General features: G+C 29.9%; 4 protein-coding genes across 13 annotated transcripts in view; 3 read left to right on the top strand and 1 right to left on the bottom strand.

Moving 5' to 3' along the window:
* Positions 1 to 16,435, top strand: part of LOC133844019 (histidine-rich glycoprotein-like) — a 154,779-nt gene that overhangs the window by 83,668 nt on the left and 54,676 nt on the right. The window lies entirely within an intron of this gene.
* LOC133844855 (uncharacterized) overlaps positions 1 to 16,435 on the bottom strand; it is a 62,686-nt gene that overhangs the window by 30,850 nt on the left and 15,401 nt on the right. The gene's annotated exons all lie outside the window — the stretch shown is intronic.
* Positions 7,286 to 8,258, top strand: LOC133845570 (uncharacterized). 2 transcript variants are annotated; one of them, XM_062280060.1, is made up of 4 exons: positions 7,286 to 7,379; positions 7,443 to 7,589; positions 7,660 to 7,824; positions 7,886 to 8,258. In XM_062280060.1, exons 1-4 carry the CDS (start codon positions 7,329 to 7,331, stop codon positions 8,054 to 8,056), a joined length of 534 nt encoding a protein of 177 aa, XP_062136044.1. In that variant the 5' UTR covers positions 7,286 to 7,328; the 3' UTR covers positions 8,057 to 8,258. The 2 variants fall into 2 exon arrangements, 1 of the variants encoding a protein (XP_062136044.1); XR_009894794.1 differs by lacking the exon at positions 7,286 to 7,379 and having other exon boundaries at positions 7,438 to 7,589; positions 7,644 to 7,824.
* LOC133845268 (uncharacterized) lies at positions 9,540 to 10,757 on the top strand. The gene is made up of 4 exons (XM_062279675.1): positions 9,540 to 9,966; positions 10,050 to 10,196; positions 10,266 to 10,430; positions 10,491 to 10,757. Exons 1-4 carry the CDS (start codon positions 9,916 to 9,918, stop codon positions 10,659 to 10,661), a joined length of 534 nt encoding a protein of 177 aa, XP_062135659.1. The 5' UTR covers positions 9,540 to 9,915; the 3' UTR covers positions 10,662 to 10,757.

Genomic DNA, 16,435 nt, shown 5'->3' with positions numbered 1-16,435 from the left:
TCCTACCCCAAAAAACAATTCAGCGGATGCCGGGCACGTGGCGGTGCACAGCAATGCCCGGCATGCTCCTACATAAGGCCATCCAACTCAACCACGAATCTAAAGACAAGAAGAGCAGCGAGTGGCGAACGATAGTTGCACACCTGCCACGACACTTGCAACATGGAATTTTTTAATCAAATGCACGCGACGCCAACGCGCAAATATGCCACGCATATATTGCACATACGACATGTGGTACAAAGTTGCCAGCTTAACCCACATTTGATATCAATATCAATCTAAATATGAGCTCATTTTGATTATTAGCGAAATAATTACACCACAAACATGTACTAAATTATACAAAAATTATTTAATTAAATCAATCGAAATCAGTTTCTTCGCAAGATTAAATATAAAATATTTTACAACTATTTCTGAATTAATATAGTTATAGAAAAATTACACTAATGCCATTAATAATCAAATACTTATTACCCTAATGCACATTGCTGATAAATCAATTTTCCAATTTTTGGGACAATCAAATTTTATGATGATTGGCAAATTGATAAATTTGTATATTTTGTTCACCAACCAAATCAATTTGTAGTCAACAAAGGTCGAAATTATTATGCATGGACAATTTAATCGAGTATCATAAAACAAATCCATAATGTAGTGCTCGAAATTGAGAAACTATGCAACCCCAGTTATAACACAAAACTCACCTAGAATGGATAAAGTTTTTCGCTTGCTGCTTTGGATATGCTTATTTCTGCTTATGGTATGTTATATTTACATCTGCATATGTACTCATAACCCTATCATCAATACTTATTCATTAGGTACGAGCTAAATTTAAGAGTCTGAATTGTCAAAGCTACGACCCGAAAATAGGCAACTTTAGTAAATGCGAGATAAAGGCTGTCAGCAGAACCAAAAACCTCATAAACATTGAATATGACCTTTATCAAACTATCAGGGGTAACTCTGAGGTATTTTATTGATCGCTAAACTAAAATTTTAACCACTTTCACAGTTCTTTAAAAACGCAGTCTCAAGTTGGCTTTTTCAAGCGGGAGACTGGCTGGCATCCCTTTCTCTATTCTTTCAGCGTAGATAATTGCAGATTTTTAAGGAAACCATATAATATAATTGCTATTCTAGCTTTCGAATATCTGAAACCCTATGCGAATCTTAATCGCCCCTGCCCTTATATGGTAAGTACATACATATTGATTGGTAGCTTTGCATAGATAACTTTTAAATTGTTTTCATATTCAAGGCTAACTCTTCGTTAAGCGTTAAAAGCTTTGAACTAGACCTGGATAACCTTCGATCTCGTTTTCCCATTCCCAATGGAGAGTATGGCCTAAAATTTTCCATTCTTGTAAACAAAACTAAAGTTTTGTCAATATTCGGCTCATTTTATTTTTACGATTTTAAGAATGAAGTGTGATTGAGCAGTATTAATGGATATTTAAAGAGGGGGGATTACAAATAAATTTTAGTTTAACTCATCGATAATATTAAGATGAGTTAAACTAAAATTTATTTGTAATCCCAAAAAAAAAAATATAGAGCCTATAAATTGGTTTGTTTATTCAAACAATTTTCAATAAACCCATTAAATTATTTCCTGCATATTATATTTTGTGATTATTTAAGTTTGGCTCCAGCGAAGCGAAACAATGATGATTATCTATTAAGGAATATAATTTTGAGCAACCTGCAATACTAATTTCAATATAGCAGGGAATAATTTGAATAGATTTATAAGTAATTATATTTAGCTGCATCGAAATGAGGTTTTATTATGTTATTTGCTTAATAAATTAACAAGTGATAAATTTACATCTGCACTCAATCACCATTCAACCAAATAACATATTAAGAAATAATGGCTGATATCAATGCATCTATTTTAAAGACCACTTATAAATATATTCAAATATTTTGCAATTCATGCACTTATTAAAAATTCACGGTGCAAAAGTGTAAGCACTTTTCAACAATATTAACATTATCCGATATTATTCAAAAAATGTTAAAAAATTGAATTAACGAACTTCTTTAAATTTATACTAATGGGAAAGCTCTCCAAATTTCTAATTTAAAAAATTAATAATTTAATGATCAAAATTAAAATTCATATATTTTACCAAAATGATACTTATTTTTGAAATTCTTTATTGTTATTTCCTAGCAAAGCTAGATTAAAAAAGAAGGACTGCTTTTCATGTTCACTATCCACTTGTTAAACATATATTGAACATACGACATGTGGTACACATTGTTAGCATTAAAAACTTTAAAATTACTAATGACAACAGCCATTAATAAATACTGGATTAAAAACCCATTGTTTTTTGTTTAACAGTCAACAATCAATCAAAAAACAATCAATTAATTTCATTACTGAACATCTGTAATTTAATCAATATTCAGGAGATCGTTGAATTGATAAGTGATATAAAAATTACACTAATGCCGGTGCCTAATGAACGTCACTGAGAAATCAATGTTCTCATTTTAGTCCAATACAAAATTTGTGACGATCGACAACTTGATCTATATTGTCTTCCCTTATCAAGAAATTTATATAGTGATTTATAATCTCATTAAAAATCCATTAAAATATTGCATATAACAAAATTGAAAAAGTTATATGCAACCTCAGATATAAAACAAGACTCGCCCAGAATGGATAACGTTTTTCGCTTACTGCTTTGCATAAGTGTATTTTTGCTTATGGTAAGCTCTGTATATTTTCAAACATACTTGTATATATATATATATATATATATATACATATCCTTATCATCTCTTTCATTCTATAGGCACGAGGGAAATTTAAAAGCCTGAATTGTCAGCTCTACGACCCTGAGATAGGTAACTTCAGTAAATGCGAGATAAAGGCTGTCAGTAGAACCAAAAATATTATAAACGTTAACTTTGAGATATATCAAACTCTCAGAAATGCTATGGTATATCCATTACGGATTATAAAACTAAAATCAGGTAATAACATCAGAAATTTTTTTTTAAATTTCAGGTTGAAGTTAGGCTCTTTAAACGTGAAAATGGCTGGCATCCCTATCTTTACTCTTTCAACATAGATGTTTGTAAATTTTTTAAGAAAAAGTATCATGTCATTGCGATAATAGCCTTCGAGTATCTAAAACCCTATACGAATATTAACCACACCTGCCCCTATGAGGTATGTATATACTTATATGGTTAATTACAATCTATCCTTAGACAATAAATGCATTTATTTATTATTTAAAGGCTGGCACATCATTAATTGCTAAGGACTTTGAATTGGATATGGATGAATTTCGATCTCGTTTTCCCATTCCCAATGGAGAATACGCATTAAGACTATCCGTGTTTGTAAACAAAAGTTTGAAGGCAACTGTAAATGGATCTATTTATTATTTCGATTACAAGGATCAATGAAGTTTATGGATGTTTAAAATTAATCAACCACTTTGCAGTCCTAACATATGTATATGAATTAGGGATATAGTTTTTATTATAACATACTAAATGCAATAAAGTCATTACATTTCTTTCGGTTTTGCATTTTTCTTAAAATTTAATTCAGTCAAGAGAGAAGTTTCTCTCTCGTTTTATGTATGAAAAAGCTTGTTTGTTCATGAAATATATTTTTAACATACAACAATTTTAGTAATTATATACTTTTTTACAAATCATGTTTTTCTGTATATAAATTGTTGTGTGATGAGCTCACAACTCTCTATCATTACTCAACCAGAACTGCTTAGCCATTATACGAGTATATTATAAAATTATGTTTACCATTTGAAAATAGATGATTTGATTTTATAAATTGTAAAATGAATTTGTATATTTTATTATTAACATTCAAATTTATTCTAAGAGTATCCTCAAGTGCTTTACAAGAATAATACTACAATAATATCAAAGAGTAATCAAACAGCAATAATACTAACATCGGTATTACTTTACGATAAAAAAATGTTTGATAAATTTTAATCATTGGGAAATTCGAATCCAAGTTCCAAACATTTCATTATTAACTGATCAAATTTCAAACCCAATTATAATATTTAATTTTACATACTACAAAATCAAATCAAGCACGACTATATTTCCTTTCGTTTTAAAACAAAACCTTTCAGTGTTGGAAGTTTTTCACCAGATGTGTGGCATTCCTCGAATATTTAGGCTGCGAAAGTGAATTCGCAAATAAAAAAATACTTTTAGAATTCGTAATACTTTGTTTTATAAAAATAAGACTATTGCGATTGAACTTTGCTAAAATATCCATGTTCTAATTTTATTGCTATAAAAATTTATGATGATCAATTTGGTCTTCCCTTATCAACAAACTCATATAGAAATGGACTAGAGTCATTAATGGATATGGAAAATTTTTTAAAATCTCATTAAAAGCCTATTTAAATATTACATATATAAAAAAATATAAAAGTTATATGGAACCTCAGATACAAAACAGAACTCGCCCAAAATGGATAAAGTTTTTCGCTTGCTGCTCTGGATAAGCGTATTTCTGCTTATGGTAAGCTCTGCATATTCACATCTACAGTTTTATCATCAACACTTATTCTTTAGGTACAAGCCAAATTTAAGAGCCTGAATTGTCAAAGCTATGACCCGGATTTAGGTAACTTCACTAAATGCGAGATAAAGGCTGTCAGCAGAACAAAAAACCTTATGAACATTGAGTATGACCTTTATCAAACTATCAGGGGTAATTCTGAGGTATTTATTGATAACAAAACTAATATTTTAACCACTTACATACACAGTTCTTTAAAAACTCAAGCTCAAATTGGCTTCTTCAAGCGGGAGACTGGCTGGCATCCGTTTCTCTATTCTTTCAGCGTAGATTCTTGCAGGTTTTTAAGGAAACCATATAACATGATTGCTATTCTAGCTTTCGGATATGTGAAACCCTATGCGAATCTTAATCATCCCTGCCCTTATATGGTAAGTACATACATATTGATTGGTAGCTTTTCATAGATAGCTTCTAAATTATTTTCATATTCAAGGCTAACTCTTCGTTAAGCCTTAAGAGCTTTGATCTCGACGTGGACAACATTCGATCTCGTTTTCCCATTCCTAATGGAGAGTATGGCGTAAAATTTACCATTCATATAAACAAAACTTTAAGAGCATTAATTTTCGGCTCATTTTATTTTTACGATTATAAGAATGAAGTGTAGTAAGTGAATATTATTATTGGTTAGTATAAGGTTATTAATATTATCGATGGGTTAAAGTAAATTTTATTTGTAATCCCCAAAAAAAATATAGAGTGTACATATGTAGACATTGGTTTGTTTCCTCAACAAATTTTTAATAAAGACATTAAATTATTTCCTGCATATTATATTTTGTGATTATTAAAGTTTGGCTTCAGTGAAGCGAAACAATGATAATTTTCTATTAAGGAATGATATTATTATTAACAACCTACAATCTTGAAGTCCATCTAAATGTAGCAGGGAATAATTTGAAAAGATTTAAAACTTGATCATATTTTTTTTTTAAATTCACGGTACAAAATTGTAAACACTCTTTTAACATTATCCGATATTATTTTACTACTTTAAATTTACACTAATGAAAAAGCTCTATACATTTTCAATTTTCATAATTAATCATTAATTGATCAAATTTAAAATTCATATATCTTACAATTATAATAATTCTTTTTAAAATTCTTAATTTTTACTTTTTAGCAAAGCTATATTAAGAAATAAACAGTCTGGTCACTTGCAATGTTCACTAACCACTTGTTAAATATATATTGAACATACGACATGTGGTACACGCTATTGGATCAACCGACAAACAATTGTTTTTTTTTTTTAACAATCAGCAAATAAGCAATCAATTTCATTGCAAGACATCTGTAATTCAATAAATTTTCAGGTGATCGTTGAATTGATTAGTGATAATGCCATTGCCTAATGAACGTTGCTGGGAAATCAATGTTCTAATTTCAGACCAATAAAAATTTGTGACAGTCTGCAGCTTGACCTATTTTGTCTTCCTTTATCAACAAATTTATATAGTGGTAGAATAATGTCTAATGTCTAATGGCAATGGAAAGCTTTTTTATAACCCCATGAAAAGCCGATTAAAATATTGCATATATCAAAATTGAAAAAGTTATGCAACCGCAGATATAATATTTATGCTGTATATTTGCATACAAAAACTTATATTATATATAATCTCTCTCATTCTATAGGAAAATTTAAAACTGTGAATTGTCAGCTCTACGACCTAGAGATAGGTAACATAACTTCAATCAATGCGAGATAAAGGCTGTCAGTAGCACTAGAAACCTTATAAACGTTAACTTTGAGAGATATCACATCAGACATCAACGTGAAAATGGCTGGCATCCCTTCCTTTATTCTTTTAACATTGATGCGTGCAAATTCTTTCAGAAACCATATCATGTCATTGTATATATTAAATATATTTTTAACATAAAGCAATTTTAGTAATTATATATTTTTTTATAAATCGTTCTTTTCTGTATATAAATTATTGTGTGATGATCTCATATATAATATGAACTCTATCATCACTCAACCAGAACTGCTTAGTTATTATATATTATAAAATTTTGTTTACCATTAAAAAAAAAAAACGATTCGATATTGTAGATTGTAAAATTAATTAGTACATTTTATTATAAATATTCAAGTTTATTCTAATATTTAAATGTATACTACAACGATAATACCAAAGAGTAATCAATTTACAATAAGACTAACATCGGCATTACTTTACTATAAAAAATGTTTAATAAATTATTATTATTTTTAAATTCCACATTCCAAACAATTCACTATAAACTGATCAAATTTCAATATTATAATATTTAATTTTAAATGCTACATTATTGTTTGTTGTTTGTAATTTACTAATAATAATAATAATAATATCGAACCACTTATATTTGGCACAAGTCAAGCGAAACTATATTTCCTTTCATTTTGAAACAAAACCTTTCAGTGTTGGAAGTTTTTCACCAGTTGCGTTGCATTCCTCGAATATTTATGCCGCGGAATAATAGAATTAATAATACTTTTTTTTATAAAAATAAGACTATTGCGAGTGAACTTTGCTGAAAAATCCATGTTCTAATTTTATTGGTATACAAATTTGTGACAATAAGCAACTTGATCAATTTAGTCTTCCCTTATCAACAAACTCATATAGAGATGGACTAGAGTCATTAATATTGCATATATAAAAATCTAGAAAAGTTATATGCAACCCCGGATATAATACAATACTCGTCCAGAATGGATAAAGTTTTTCGCTTGCTGCTTTGGATAACAATATTCTTTCTTATGGTAAGTTTTGCGAATCGTTATATATGTTATGTATATCCTTATTATTACTATGTAATTATATAGGCACGAGGAAAATTTAAGACTCTGAATTGTCAACTCTACGACCCAAAGTTAGGTAACTTCAGTAAATGCGAAATAAAGGCTGTCAGTAGAACCAAGAATATTATAAACGTTAACTTTGATATATTTAACACTATCAGAGCTGCTACGGTATGTATATTTTTTCTTGATTTTAAAGCTAAAACCAGCTGATCACTTCAGAAGTACATCCACATTTCAGATTGAAGTTGGAATCTTTAAACGTGAAAATGGCTGGCATCCCTATCTTTATTCTTTTAGCATTGATGCCTGCAAATTCATAAAGAAACCATATAATGTAGTTGCGATACTAGGCTTCGAGTATATAAAACCCTATTCAAATCTTAATCACACCTGCCCTTATATGGTATGTACATTTTTATATTGTCTATCTGTAGACACTATATAAATTTATTTTTTATTTCAAGGCTGGCACATCCTTAATTGTTAAAGGTTTTCAAGTGGATATAGATCAATTTCGAGTTCGTTTTCCGGTTCCCAATGGAGAATACGGATTAAGACTATCCATTTTTAGAAACAAAATCTTGAAGGCAACTATTAATGGATCTGTTTATTATTTCGATTATAAGAATCAATGAAGCTTATGGGAATAATTTGCAAATGGAAATCTGTGTGTTGTCAAAATAATTGTTACATTCTATTAATAATATTCAAATTTACTATCAGCATTAACATCAGATACATTATAAGAATAATACCAGAATAATTACAAAAATCATCCAATAATTTTTACCGTTGGGAAACCGAATTGCAAATCTCAAAAATCAACAATTTCCCACACATGCCTTTCATAATTATAATATTTATTTTTTAAATACTACATTATTGTTTGTATTATATACTTATATTTCGCACAAATCAAGCGCGACTATATTTCCTTGCATTTTCAATCAAAACCTTTCAGTGTTTAACGTTCTTTAAAAAGTTTTGTAGTATTCCTCAAATATTTTTGAGGCATTTCACGGTCGCAAAAAAATACTTTTAAAACTAGTAATACTTTTTTATAATAATAGATAAAAGACAAGATGTTGATAGTAAATATGGACAGTTTTCTCTCTGTAAAATCAAAGGGGTTGGAGGAAGAAAAAAGTTATCAATATAACAGAAGAGAAAAGTTGCACTGTTAAGAAATGATCAGTCAATAAACTTTCATCCTGAATCTCTTAGATACAAGTTGCATTGTTTGAAAAGCCAACATAAATTTATTTTCCAGAATCTAATAATCATTGGTTATTCAAGCCAATAATCAACTCTACAAATAAAAGTCACATCAACATATGTATGTACTTTTAATTGCTGTTATTTTTTGGCAATTTTCTTCAATTTACTGAAAAATGTTTAATCAAGTAAAATCCGTTATCAAGAATATTTGACTATGTGATACTAGCACTCTCTCTTCTCTCTTTTAAATTGTAAAGGATAATTTATTTGTTTAAAAAATAATCATCATTATCGTTTTGTAACTTTTTTGCCCAATTTTAATGTTATTTTAGTTTGTTTGAAGAAAACTATAAAAATTCTCATTTAAATGCCATTTAGCATATAACTCACAACGAATATGATCTATAGTTTAAATATCCGCGCGGTCCATAGAAAATCGCAGAATATTGAAAACTAAAGAGAATTTTATTCCTCCTAATAGTCTATTTAGTGGCTGAAACGATAAAGGCACCTTTCAAGTCGCTTTTATGCAATGCAATTGACAAGGATGCTGGTGAACTCACACAATGTCGAATCAATTTAATAGGAAACAAAAATAAGGTTGCTAATAGTCACTATCTGCCGAAGGTAGTCATCAACGACTTAGAAGTGAGTACCACTAGCATAAAAATTATAATTCCTATTAATTCATTTGGACACGTTTTAGGCCCAAGCTCAATTTTATCAACGAGTAAACGGCTGGCATCCGTTTCTCTACAAAATCAAGTTTGATCCATGTGAATTTTTGCTCAAGCCTTATAATATTCTTGCTAAGTTGGCTCCCTCCTACATACATTCGTAAATACAGGATTGATTTGTTTTATCTGACCACAGCCACAGGCACCAACCCAAGAACAACCTAATGACAAGAAGAGCAGCGAGCAGCGAGCGACAGTTGTCTTAATTTAGATGTTGACACTTTTAACAAAATGAAAATGATTAATTGACACCAACAACAATAAATACTTAATTAAAATGACAAGTGATATAAAAATAACACTAATGTCAGTGAATATTGCTGAAAACTCTAATTTTATAGCTGTAAAACTTTGTGACGATCAGGAACTTGGTCAATTTGGTCTTCCCTTATCAACAAACTCATATAGAGATAGACTAGAGTCATTAATGGATATGGAAAATTATTTATAATCTCATTAAAACCCCATTTAAATATTGCATATATAAAAATCTAGAATTGTAATATGCAACCCCAGATATAATACTATACTCGCCCAGAATGGATAAAGTTTTTCGCTTGCTGCTTTGGATAACCCTATTCTTTCTTATGGTAAGTTTATACATATATATATATATATATATATATATATATATATCTATTTATATATATATAAATCTTTATCATCTCTCTAGGCACGTGGAAAATTCAAGACTCTGAATTGTCAGCTCCTCGACCCTGAGATAGGTAACTTCAGTAAATGCGAGATAAAGGCTGTCAGTAGAGATAACAATATCATAAACGTTAACTTTGACGTATTTAAAACTATCAAAGCTGCTAGGGTATGTATATCCTTTCTGAATTTAAAACTAAAACCAGTTCATTATATCAGAAGTACATCCACATTTCAGGTTCAAGTTGGGCTCTTTAAACGTGAAAATGGCTGGCATCCCTATCTTTATTCTTTTAGCATTGATGCGTGCAAATTCATAAAGAAACCATATAATGTAGTTGCGATAATAGGCTTCGAGTATATAAAACCCTATTCAAATCTTAATCACACCTGCCCTTATATGGTATGTACATTCTTATATGGTCTATCTGTAGACCTATATAAAATTATTTTTTATTTCAAGGCTGGCACATCCTTAATTGTTAAAGATTTTCAAGTAGATATAGATCATTTTCGAGTTCGTTTTCCGGTTCCCAATGGAGAATACGGATTAAGACTGTCCATTTTTAAAAACAAAATCTTGAAGGCAACTATTAATGGATCTGTTTATTATTTCGATTATAAGAATCAATGAAGCTTATGGGAATAATTTGCAAATGGGAATCTGTATTAATATGACTTCATCTATTTGAAGTCCCAATATATTTGAATTAAAAATATAAATAAAATTTCCCTTATTAAACAACAAGCAATAAAGTTATTACATTTTTTCTTTTTGTATTGTATTTGTATTTTTTACGAAATTATAATTAAGTCAGGAGAGAGAAATTTCTCCTTGTACTATGCAAATGTTTGACAGGATTATTTGTATACAGTATTTAGTGATTACAAATTGTTTACCAATCATTTTTTATAAATTATTGTGTGATGAGCTCACATCCGAACTCTATCATGACTCAGACTGAATTCATGATATACTATAAAGTGTTGTTTACCATTTAGCATAATTAGATGAAGCGTTATTATAGATAGCAAAATAATTGTTGCATTTTATTAGTTATATTCAAATTTACTGTCAACAATAACATCAGATACATTATAAGAATAATACCACAATAATTACAAAAATCATCCAATAATTTTTACCGTTGGGAAACCGAATTGCAAATCTCAAAAATCAACAAATTTCAACGCATGCCTTTCATAATTATAATATTTAGTTTTTAAATACTTCATTATTGTTTGTATTATATACTTATATTTATCACAAATCAAGCGCGACTATATTTCCTTGCATTTTAAATTAAAACCTTTCAGTGTTGAAAGTTTTTTAACAGTTGAGTAGTATTCCTCAAATATTCATTACGCATTTTACGGCCGTAGAAAAAAACACTTTTAAAATTAATAAAACTTTTTTTAAAATAATGGATACAAGCAGTTATTAGTAATTATGGAGAGTTTTCTCTTGGTGAAATCAATGTGGTTGGAGAAAGAAAACAGTTGTCAATGTAAGAAAAGAGAAAAGCTGAGCTATTAAGAAATAAACGTTCATCCTGAAGCTCTTAAATTCAAGTTGCGTTCTTTGAAAGCCAACATAAATGTATTTTTTCAGAATCTAATAATGCATTTGTTTATTCAAACAAATAATCAACTCTACAAATAAACGTCACATCTTCATATGTACTTTTAATTGCTGTTATTTTTTGGCAATCATCTTCAATTTACTGAAAAATGTTTAATCAAGTAAAATCCATAATCAAAAACATTTGACTGTGTGATACTAGCTCTCTCTCGCTCTCTCTTTCAAATTTTAAAGGATAAATACGTTATTTGCGTTGTCAACTTCGCTGTTAATAACATACAAGAACTCTGAAAGTTTGCAAAGGTCAAGATTACTCAACATACATATGTTGTACATATTCATCGAATGTTAAAAACCGGCTGTTAAATTCTTTTGTAGCAGTGCAGCTGCAACTGCTTTATGAATTTTAAAAAGGTTTATTATTATTAAAATACAATATAAAATGCTTATAATAGTTATAGGATTCAAACTTTCATAAAACAACTTTCTTTAATTATAATAATTATCAAATCTATCTATCACCGAATCTTGGAATTAATATGTTTGTTCAAACATAATATTGATTTTATAAATAAAGCTTATATCTACATTGGAATGTTGTTATAACGGAATATATATTCAGTAAAAAATATACCAAATTGTCGAAGATGCCTCGTTCTCGCTGTTACAATCATTTCCTGTAGGCACAAACTCATAATATAATACCCTTCTAGCGGGTAGTGGGTGTAAAGATAATTATCAAAATCATAGTTTATAAGTGATTTTTAATTTTTTGGTTGGAAAAATAATCATCATTATCGGTTTAAAACCTTTTTGTTCAAATGTAATATTATTTTAGTTTGTTGAAGAAAACTATAAAAATTCTCATTTAAATGTCATTTAGCATATAACTCACAACGAATACGATCTATAGTTTAAATATCCGCGCGTCCATAGAAAACCGCAGTGCATTGAAAACTAACGAGAATGTTATTCCTCTTAATAATCTGTTTAGTGGCTGAAACGATGCAAGCACCTTTCAAGTCCGTTGTATGTAATGCGATTGACAAGGACGTTGGTGAGTTCACAAAATGTCGAATCAATTTAGTGGGACGCAATAAAAAGGTTGCTAATATTCACTATCTGCCGAAGGTAATCATCGAAGACTTAGAAGTGAGTAACACTAGCATGAAAATTGCAATTTTTATTAATTTCGAATACGTTTTAGGCTCAAGTACAATTTTATCAGCGCGCAAACGGCTGGCATCCATTTCTCTACCAAATTAAATGCAATCCCTGCGAATTTATGACAAAATCTTTTAATGTTATTGCTAAGTTGGCTTATTCCTACATTCGTAAATACACCAACTTCAACCACACATGTCCGTATCCGGTAAGTGAAATAATTTGAAATTATTTTAAAGCATTGAAGGATTGATTAGTTGTATCTTTCCACAGGCAAATGAACCAATCAAACTATCAAACTATGACATTGAGATCAATGAATTTCTAGGACGCTTTCCAGTTCAAAATGGGTTGTACATGCTGCAATTGATAATTGTGCGGAAGAAGAAAGTAATTCTATCGATTAATGGAACTATAGAGGTCTTTGACTATAGGAATTCCTAAGAAATACAGTTTTTTTGGCCTCTGTAAAAAAGTTGTCACAAAATAAATTAAATTTGTTTTAAATGTGTTGTTTTTATTTCGCTGCAGTAAAATAAATTGTTTTGATCATTATACACTCTACCCATAAGGTGGAAAGGGTATTATAGGGTATCTTACAGTCGAGCTCACTTGACTGTAGCTTTTTTCCTTGTTTTTGTAAAAAAAGCAATAAAACTTCAAGTATTTTTGAACTTTTCTACCCATAAACCTAACCGGCATAAGGAGAAGAATATATATATTCTTGATCAGCGTCACAAGCCGTGATTATATAACCATGTACGGTGATAAAGCAACATTTTTTTACAGTATTTCTTCTAACATTACACATTTTGGTATATTTCAGTAATTATCGGTGTATAATTTGATAATTTGAATTATTATATCGCACGCTTTTGCTTCAAATTAAAACGAGTAGCGATTTGAGCAGACTGATTGCAGACAGATTACAGCGCTCTTACTTGTTTTCTTTAGGCTTTATACAAATCTAACAGGGTTTATTAAAGGTTTCCATTTTACAAAATCAATGTGCCAGCGATCAACTACCAAAAATGAATATGCAAAAAAAACAAGTAAGAAAGCTACAGTCGAGTGGGCTCGACTGTGAGATACCCGTTACGCATTTTGAATAAAAGTAAAAACAAAGTTTATACACTGAGCGGGCTCGAGCCCGAGTTCCCCGAGTACCACAACAATAATATGCTTGCACTCTACCAATACACTATGTTGAATTTGACCCGTTTTCGTGGCCAAAACTCATTTTTCGCAAGTATTCAAATTTCCGTTTTTTTAATGTTACCATGTTGAGAAATGATCAAATCGCGATATTGTATACCTAAAATGTTAACTTAACAGTTTAATGTTAAAATAACAGCTGTTAAAGTAAGCTGTTGCAAGCAGACAATACGTGCAGTGTTAAATATTAAATTTGCGATGCAATTTTAAATTGGCATATCTCCCACAAAAAATCATTAAATAATAAAATTCAAAAGGAATATTACTTCCTCAAGTTATTGCTATGTGTTGATACTAATATGTTGCGTGTTTTGTTCGTATTTTTCTAACAATTTGTATATTTAGCAAGTGTTGTCCCCTTGTCACTTTTCGAAAGAAAGTTGAACTTTCCAAAAGGTTTTAACTAAAATGTTCAAATTTGTTCAGTGAGTGTCCATATACATGTTGTAGATCTATCAATTCTGAATTCATAATATGTAAGCTCATTATGCTTTTTTTGCGGTTTTTTGCGTAATTTGAATTATTAGGGAGCAACATTTTGATCAGAATTGCAGAACTCGTAAAGCCTTTGCAATTTTTTTTTCTTGAATAACTTCCATTTTTATTATTCGATCTGAACTAAATTTTCAGGGCGCATTTGAAATAGGACATTCATCATGTGTTCCAAAATTCGGGTCTCTAACTTGAAAATTGATTTATATATTCGCTTTTTTTCGATTTATGTGGGCGTTGACACGCCCACTTTTCTAAAATACCTTCCTATAGCAATAACCTTTATTATACAAGAAACCTGCATTCAAAAATCTTGTTAATTTCAAAATTTTTAATTTTGGCCACAAAAACGGGTGAAATTCAACATAGTGCAATAGAGCTATCGCAGTGCCTCATGCATACAGATACAAATATAGAGGCGAGCATATATATACCAAAAATTCGCACGTTTAGCTTTAATATTACTCTTGTTATTATTGATTTGCAGGAGCGGGAGTGGGCGTGGCAAAAATTTGAAACAAACTTCATCTGCGTGCAAATATAAGAAATGATCTCGAAAAAAAATAGAGCTCTATCTTCTATAGTCTTTGAGATCTAGGTGTTCATACGGACAGGCGGACAGACGCACAGACGGACATGGCTAGATCGTCTCGGCTGTTGACGCTGATCAAGATTATATATACTTTATAAGGTCGGAGATGCCTCCTTCTACCTGTTACAAACATTTCCTGCCGGCACAAAGTTCTACCCTATGAGTAGCGGGTATAAAAATAGTTGACTGTGTGATGCTAGCTCTCTCTCTTTCTCTTTTTAAATGGTGTTTTTAATTATTAATATAAAATATAAAAATCGTATAATAGTTATAGGATTCAAAATACAACTTTCTTTAATTATAATAATTATCAAATCTATCTATCACCGAATCTTGGAATTAATATGTTTGTTCAAACATAATATTGATTTTATAAATAAAACTTATAGCTACATTGAAATGTTGTTATTCCGGAATGTATATTCAATATTCTGTCAAATTAATAAACTGTGATAAAACCTCGCAATCCGTTTTAAGGGAATTTAGCAAATTTTTCAAATATACAAATTAAAATGTAGTACAAAATTAACATAATATGACAAATGTTAAAATGTTACGGACGTATTTGGCGTCTTTCTGAGAGACCCGCTACCCATTTTGATTAAAAGCCAAATATATCAAATTAATGTACCGCAAAAATAATAAAAAGGAAATGATTTGATGAATCATCAAAATTATAATATAAAGTGAATTTTAATTATTTGGTTGAAAAAATAATCATCATTATCGGCTTGTAACCTTTTTGCCCAAATTAAATATTATTCTAGTTTGTTTGAAGAAAACTATAAAAATGCTCATTAAAATGCCATTTAACATATAACTCACAACGAATACGATCTATAATTTAAATATCAGCGCAGTCATAGAAAACCGCAGTGCATTTAAAACTACCGAGAATGTTTTTCCTCTTAATAATCTGTTTAGTGGCTGAAACGATGCAGGCACCTTTCAAGTCCCTTGTATGCAATGCGATTGACAAGGACGTTGGTGAGTTCACACAATGTCGAATCAATTTAGTGGGACGCAATAAAAAGGTTGCTAATATACACTATTTACCGAAGGTAATCATCGACGACTTCGAAGTGAGTAACACTAGCATGAAAATTGAAATTTTTATTAATTTTGAATACGTTTTAGGCTGAAGGTCAATTTTATCAACGAAGAAACGGCTGGCATCCGTTTCTCTACAAATTTAAGTTCAATCCATGCGAATTTATGCTCAAGCCTTATAATGTTCTTGCTAAGTTGGCTTACTTCTACGTTAGTAAATACACCAACTTCAACCACACATGTCCGTATCTGGTAAGTGACATAATTTGGTATTATTTTAAAGCATTAAAGGATTGATTAGTTCTATCTGTCC

Source organism: Drosophila sulfurigaster, chromosome 3 (genome assembly GCF_023558435.1).
Source record: "Drosophila sulfurigaster albostrigata strain 15112-1811.04 chromosome 3, ASM2355843v2, whole genome shotgun sequence".
NCBI classification, from domain to species: Eukaryota; Metazoa; Arthropoda; class Insecta; order Diptera; family Drosophilidae; genus Drosophila; species Drosophila sulfurigaster.
This window is presented reverse-complemented; position numbering and strand designations above follow the sequence as displayed.

Bases quoted from the DNA above. Each gene is read 5' to 3' on its own strand.
- LOC133845570 (XM_062280060.1), top strand. From the start codon at position 7,329: ATGGATAAAGTTTTTCGCTTGCTGCTTTGGATAACAATATTCTTTCTT. The intron at 7,380-7,442 runs GTAAGTTTTGCG...GTAATTATATAG, and splicing joins TAACAATATTCTTTCTTATG to GCACGAGGAAAATTTAAGAC. The intron at 7,590-7,659 runs GTATGTATATTT...TCCACATTTCAG, and splicing joins ACACTATCAGAGCTGCTACG to ATTGAAGTTGGAATCTTTAA.
- LOC133845268 (XM_062279675.1), top strand. From the start codon at position 9,916: ATGGATAAAGTTTTTCGCTTGCTGCTTTGGATAACCCTATTCTTTCTT. The intron at 9,967-10,049 runs GTAAGTTTATAC...TCATCTCTCTAG, and splicing joins TAACCCTATTCTTTCTTATG to GCACGTGGAAAATTCAAGAC. The intron at 10,431-10,490 runs GTATGTACATTC...TTTTATTTCAAG, and splicing joins ATCACACCTGCCCTTATATG to GCTGGCACATCCTTAATTGT.